Below are 7,500 nucleotides of genomic sequence, written 5' to 3'. Positions count from 1 at the left end.
GTGAGCCGGAACACTCAACACTGTGTCGAGGGGAGGACAACCCACCCGCTCTGCATACTGATAAACAAAACCGATTGTGTAACACTGCAGCTAGAGCTCAAGTTGTCGCTGTGCTGTCGACGTCTGGATATTGGCCTCCTCGACGGATCCCAGGGCTCAAACAGAACAACTGGGCTCATGGATGTCTGAGGAATTCATCACCTTTCTCGGTTACACTTTACTTGACAGTATCAACATATGAGTGACATGACACTGTCATGAATGTGCTATAAACAATTCATAAACTTTTATGACATAACGCTTCTGTTATTAAGTGACACTTGTTTTTTGTCATAACAAGTTAGGGTTAGGGTTAGAGGTTAGGATTAGGGTGCATGTGTCATGACAGTGTCATATGTTCATGACAGTATCATGTCACTCTTATGTCGATACTGTCAAGTAAAGTGTTACCCCTTTCTCTATAAATGAACCACAAAACCTCACACCCTCAGAAAAACAAGTCCTCACAGAACACAACTCATTTACCAACACAGTAGATGTTCTTCTTCTAGGGTCTGAGTATTTGCTGAATGCAGTTCTCTGACTCTGACTTCAGTGCAGTCCAATTCTGGCATGAGGATACCCATTGCACCAAGTTCTTGACGACTGTGTCGCATTGTGAATTTTCCACACACTATTCAAAATAAATCTTCAGAGGCCCTCACGGCCTCATTCTGACATTGGACCCAAATGGTTTTTAATGCCACGCAAGAGACGTTCTGACTACTAAGCACAAACAGCGCATATGACACACCACGCCGGGCTGCCATGATGCCTTAGTGGTGTTTGGATGCGTATGGAACTAACGCTGAATAATTATTCCAACTGGACGGAGAGGCAGCGTGTGCCGTCACAGTCGTGCCAGGACCACAAGCTCACATTAGATTCCGCATGACCATACGAAATGCCACCAAGTTTGGGATCTGAGCAAATACGGCAGAATGGTCCATGGAAGGGCGATGCTGTTGGGTGATTAGTGCCGTCCACAAAAGTGTAGAAGGCAGGAGTTGCTTTTGCAGTGAGAGCAGAATGTAGCACTTCCATGATGCAGAGTTATGAAGTGTCTGCAGTGAAAGTCTTGTGGAAGCATTGAGTTCTGGGATGTAACACAGGTTCTGTGACATTAAAACAGGATGTCTTTCGATTTTTCTTTACATACCCCGGTTTCAACAGATATGCGAGTGTGCTTGTGTGACCATGTGTCTTTTTACTATGCCATCAAAGTGCTCTCTCTCTCTCCCTCTCTCTCTCTCTCTGTGTGTGTGTGTGTGTGTGTGTGTGTGTGTGTGTGTGTGTGTTTGTGTGTGTCCGTGTACATAAATGTATTTTGCAAGCATTCAGTAATAAGTGAAGCGCACCCAGAGAGGTTAAAAATGAGAGACGAGAACACAAGCAGAAATCTCTGCATGACTGCCTCAACATAACTCTATGCTCACTCTCACTCTCACTCACTCACTCACACTCTACACACATGTTATTCCCTATCCAATATGCTTGCCATAGCTGGTGTAAGATAATGTTTTGCTAGTGCACAAACACACAAACACACAAACACACAAACAACTGCCAAAAACAAAGCTACAAAGCCAAATACAAATGCATGCAGTGTCTTGATTTCAAATATGAGCTTATTCAAAAAAACTTCTGTTTTTCACCTCACCTTCTTTCTCACAAAGCAATATAAACCACATAAAGATACTAATTCCTTAATTCCTTGAACACAACAGACTCAAAATATATCACCCAAATTAGCAGACCATAGGCCCTTTCCTTAATCCAACCGAGGTCGACTTGTTAACTGATAATGTAATGAACTCATTACGCTCAACCCTTGATTCAGTAGCACCACTAAAAAAGAGAGTAAGGAAACAAGTAAGGCGTGCTCCATGGTACACCACACAGACAAAAACCCTCAAACAAGCAGCGCGCAAACTTGAACAAAAATGGCGTACTACTAAATTGGAAGTCTTCCGCCAAGCATGGAAAGATAGCCTTATCACCTACAAAAAAGCACTCAACGAGGCTAAGTCAACCTACTATTCCTTGCTGATCGAAGAAAACAAAAATAATACAAAATTTCTCTTTACCACAATTTCCCACCTGACGAAGAGCCACACTGAAGTAACCGAATCTATCCCTATATGCCTAAACAGTAATGACTTCATGAACTTTTTCAATGACAAAATTGAAACAATTACAGATAAGATTAATAACCAATCAGTCTCACCAGATATTCGTACTCCATTGCTGAACGGTAGCGAAAACATAATTGAATCACAGATGAGACAAACAACTTTGAATTCATTTACACCTATCGACATATTAGACATCACTTCCACAATTTCCTCATCAAAATCTACAACTAGTCTACTAGATCCTATTCCTACTCATCTTCTGAAATCTGCTCTCCCTTTCTTGGATAATGCTTTGCTCTAGATCATAAATAACTCACTGCTATCAGGGCATGTACCACAGTCGTTTAAGTTATCTGTTATTAAGCTATCCCTCAAAAAACCTACCCTTGACCCTAACAGCCTGGCAACTATAGGCCTATATCTAATCTCCCTTTTCTGTCGAAAATACTAGAAAAAATAGTGTCCAAACATAGTGTCTTACATATAAATAAAATCCAAGAATTATATCAGTCTGGTTTCAGAGCTCACCACAGTACTGAATCAGTACTGGACCTCAGTGCTGCCTTCGACACCATAGACCATGACATACTACTTCACAGGCTTGAACATTTGATAGGCATTAAAGACTCAGCACTCGCTTGGTTTAGAGCATACCTTTCTAACCGCAGACAATTTGTACAAGTCCACAATAAACCGTCTATCCAGACTATGGTAAAATGTGGGGTGCCCCAAGGCTCAGTACTAGGGCCCCTGTTATTTTCTCTCTATATGCTTCCCCTAGGCTCTGAAATTAGGAAACATGGCATTAAATTTCATTCTTATGCAGACGATACACAACTACCTTTCCGTAAAACCTGACGAATTAACTCCGTTAGCCAAACTTGACACATGTAGAGATAAGAGATATAAAGACATGGATGACAATTCATTTCCTGCTTTTGAACTCCGATAAAACAGAAGTCATGGTTGTAGGTCCTAAAAAGATGAGGGATATCCTATCCTCATCACAGGCTACATTTACTGATCTTCGACTATCCTCATCCACAAGTGTTAAAAATCTAGGAGTTACAATTGACCAAGACCTATCACTAAGTAATCACATAAAACAGATTACCAAAACTTTCTATCACTTAAGGAACATTTCAAAGATAAGGAAGTCCTTACCAGACGCTGAAAAATTAATCCATGCTTTTGTAACCTCAAGAATTGATTATTGCAATGCTCTGTATGCTGGCTGAAATAACACCTGTCTAAAGAGCTTACAGCTTATACAAAATGCAGCTGCTCGCACATTCACTAGAACTAAAAAATATGAACATATTTCCCCTATCCTGGCATCTCTACATTGGCTGCCTGTTAAAAGTCGCATTGACTTCAAAATATTACTTCTAACATACAAAGCCATTAATGGCCAGGCACCAGAATATATTAAAGATCTCCTAGTCCCATATAACCTGCCCAGACCGCTACGATCACAGAATACTGTCCTTCTTGTAATTCCAAGAATCTCAAAAACGACAGTAGGTGGCAGAGCTTTCAGCTGTCGCGCACCCCTCCTCTGGAATAATCTCCCTTTCTCAATTCGATTAGCAGACACCCTCCCTATTTTTAAGTCTAGACTTAAAACATACCTCTTTATTGCCTCCCATAGTGGAACTTCACCAATCTCGGGGATTTTGGAATGGACCACCCTGCTGAGTCCTCGTGTGACTGGCACCCTAGTCGCGCGTGAGATGGTTGTCACTGACCATACCTGCGCTGGTGTCGACTACCCCTCACCATGCCTTAGTTATGCTGCTATAGTATAGTGCTGTCATGGACTTCATGTGCCACGCCGTACAACCCCCCCCTCTCCTCTCTCCCCTACTCTCTTTCTCTCAACTCTCCCTCTCTTGCCCATTCTCAATGATTTACTGTAACAATATATAGCACCACTGATCACTTCTTGACATTAACCACATTGATTTCAAGTTATACTAACCCATTCTACATTTCTCTTTCTTCTCCCTTACTGTACCTCACTTGTGAGGTATATCATCACCAGTCATCAACCATTCGTGTGCCTGGCCCTCCTCTTACCCATCCCACCTGAAGTCCCATCCTTGACTGCTGTATTACTGTCCCCTACCTGGATTCCTGGCCCATTACAGCCCCATCACCTGCCTATGACAACTCTGCCCGGATTCTGGCCTGTCTGCTGACCCACCACTTGCCCCCTGACAACTTTCTTTCCTGGACAATTCCGACGCCGGACTATTGCACTTTCTCTCACTAAATCATGATTAATGCTTTATCATACCGGAGATGTAATCATCCCACCTCTTGTAACTTTCACCTCAGGTGCTTTAAACACCATGTTCTATTCTCCACACCTGACTGTCATATGCATTTGTCATTGTTTACAGACCTTACTGTCCGTATTGACCCTAGGCAGATGGGTCAGGCCCTTGAGTCGCGGATCTGCTCGAGGTTTCTTCCTATATGTATCTCCAATTCTAGGGAGTTTTTCCTCCTCGCCCCTGTTACCCATGGGCCTTTCTTCTTTCTTTCTTCCTTTTCTTTTCTCCCTCTTTTCTTTTTCTCTGATTGCATACATTCTGTAAAGCGCCATGATACAGTACATGTGTAATGTTTTGGCGCTATATAAGCACAATAAATTAAATTAAATCAATAACATCTGTTTCAGTATTTTTTTTGTGGGTTGTTTTTCTGTGGGTTGTCTTACTGTTAAATTGTCTTAATTTCCTTGCAGAACTACCTCTTGACTAAACAAGACAAGTCAACCTACCAGTGCATCATAACATGTCAAAACATATCTCTGTGCCACTGTAAATATTTTTCCAATAAATAGTGTGCCATCTTGGTATCTTCACATACAGCAGCAGAACTGGTTGCTTACAGATACAGTACAGTTTGACCCTCGGAACATACAACAGCATGACGGTTTTTATTTTTCTCATGCAATAACTGAAAATGGTAACAATCTTGCCTCTATTCACACTGTTCTTGAGGGCCAATGAAGAGAACGGTTTCAGTAGCATACTCCCTCTAGTCTCTCTCATTCAAGTTAAGGGTCAGGGTGTTGGACTGGACATGATGGATGACTTGGTTGAACCTTTTCAGAGCTACAGGTGTTACAGTGCCCTCCACGTGTATTGGCACTCCTGGTAAAGTTGAGTAAAAAGAGGTGTAACAAGGATCTACTTTTTATAGCCATTCCTTGACGACAATTTGAATCGATTGTATTCTCTTTTTTTACCTATGTTGAAAAATCTATACCTTAGTGAACCAGGAAGTCATGGATTACTGTTTGAAAGTTCAGACACATTGATTTACTTAAAGAAATTGAATATAAATGGAAGAAAGCTTCTGTCACATTTTGTTTTTCTAGAGGTGCCAATCACATGTGTGTTGTTATGTTTTTTCTCAGAATAAATGTGCTTCCCTTCACTTCACCAGGAGTCCACTAAATGAGGAGGGCACTGTACATGCTGTCTGTCTGTCTGTCTATCTATCTATCTATCTATCTATCTATCTACATAGCCCAAATACCTGTGCTAGTTTATCCAATATGCCTGGGTAGATGATGAAAATATATAATTATACACTGTGTGACACTTGTAACTATTTAGTTTGTGTTTTTGTGACCAGGCAATGTTATGTTACTTGCTGATTATTTTTCTATGTCCCACTATCAATTTATGTCCACTAGTTGGGCACTATAAAGTATACATTCTATAAATGGCACTATAAATGATACATTCCAACATCTGGCTGGCCTTTTGCTATTGAGTTACAGCAAGCAAGGTCATATTAAGCTTCATATTCATATCCATGCAACAATAGCTGGACTATGGACTATATGGCAAAAAGTGATATGTTCTAGTGACTAGTGAAATTATTGAGGGAGGTCATTTTTTCAACCCGAAATGACATGCTACTGACCCAAGCCAACCTTACGAGGTGAAGCCTACTCACAGTATTAGCAGATTTGTCCTTCACATCGTAGACGCTGAGTTTGATGACTGTCTCCTCCAAGATGGGGCACTGTGGTGGGAACGTCACCCCTGTCAGGAACAGAGGGTCTCTTGTTCCCTGGAAGAGGGGGAGGGGAAGAAAAAAGGGGGATGTGTGTTTAGAAGGGAGTGGGCTGAAGTTGGGGTGGGGTAAGTGAGCCAACAGCTGCACACAGGCTGCCAGCCACACATGCTGCCCTCCACCCCACGCCACCCTGTCCACTTCTCACCCCCACCACCCGCTCTGTGTGCCTCCATCCCAATCTGGCAGATGGGGGGATCACAGGCCTACTCTCGGGGCCAAGCCTGAGGCCGTAGTACGCCAGATGACCAGGCTTGGAGTGAGCCAACCAGCACGGCACAGACAGGGTGTGGTGGGGCGGCAGTCACACGGTGCATGGGCATACAGTATATACACACTCAAATGCACAAATACAAGACAAATACAAATACTGGCTGTAGAAGAGCACACATATCCACTGGCTCACTTTCTCATTCTCTCTCTCTCTCTCTCTCTCTCTCTCTCTCTCTCTTCTTCCCTCTCTCCCTATACAAACACACACACACAGTGTGTGTTTGTGTGTCTGTGTGTGTGTGTGTGTGTGTGTGTGTGTGTGTGTGTGTGTGGTGGGTCGGCCATTCCAGTTGAAAGGCTGTGTGTTTACTCTCAGGCTTCCTGCCCCTGTGCCCTGCAGAGGGGCGGCTCCATAATACAACCCCCCCTGGGACAGCAACGGGTGGGGGGCAAATAGCAAACACACACAGATATATACAAACACACACAGATAGGCCTGCACAAAAATACAGAGATAAGTGCACACACACACACACACACACACACACACACACACACACACACACACACACACACACACACTTACTATAATGTGGATATGTTACAGACTACCATTTCAATTATTTAGGACTCGTAAAGCTTGGTAGTAATTCACTTAGAGTTAACATGCCAGGGTAAGTTGCTAAACATGTTTTCTGGAATGCATTCCAGGCTGCCCTCAGTCAATGCCAACATCACCAGACTAACTCTTTCATGGCTGCTAATGAGTAAACATATACTGACTTCAGTTATTTTTAAGAATCTCCATCTCAGCTTTTGATCGCAAACTTTCGTATTAGAGCAACAGTTAACATAATAGAGGCATCTGAGAATATAGTCAGACTATAGTCAGACTTGAGGAGTGTTTGAGCTCTGAAGATGAATGTTTTTAAGTGCTTCCTGGGAGTGGGGTTTTTGGTGGACGGCACTTGGCTAATTGGAATTTCCTTTTATCTCTATCTGCAATAAATGGCTT

General features: G+C 42.5%; 1 protein-coding gene across 5 annotated transcripts in view; it reads right to left on the bottom strand.

Moving 5' to 3' along the window:
- The window catches only part of inpp4b (inositol polyphosphate-4-phosphatase type II B), a 289,177-nt gene that overhangs the window by 142,210 nt on the left and 139,467 nt on the right, over window positions 1-7,500 (bottom strand). For all 5 annotated transcript variants that reach the window (XM_048266182.1, XM_048266276.1, XM_048266110.1 and 2 more), the window contains one exon: window positions 6,153-6,269. In XM_048266182.1, the coding sequence (XP_048122139.1) occupies window positions 6,153-6,269 (117 nt within the window). The remainder of the gene's footprint in view (window positions 1-6,152; window positions 6,270-7,500) is intronic.

The sequence above is a fragment of the Alosa alosa genome, chromosome 1 (assembly GCF_017589495.1).
Source record: "Alosa alosa isolate M-15738 ecotype Scorff River chromosome 1, AALO_Geno_1.1, whole genome shotgun sequence".
In the NCBI taxonomy this organism is placed as follows: Eukaryota; Metazoa; Chordata; class Actinopteri; order Clupeiformes; family Clupeidae; genus Alosa; species Alosa alosa.
Note: the sequence above shows the minus strand (reverse complement) of the source record. Positions and strands in the feature narration are given on the sequence as shown.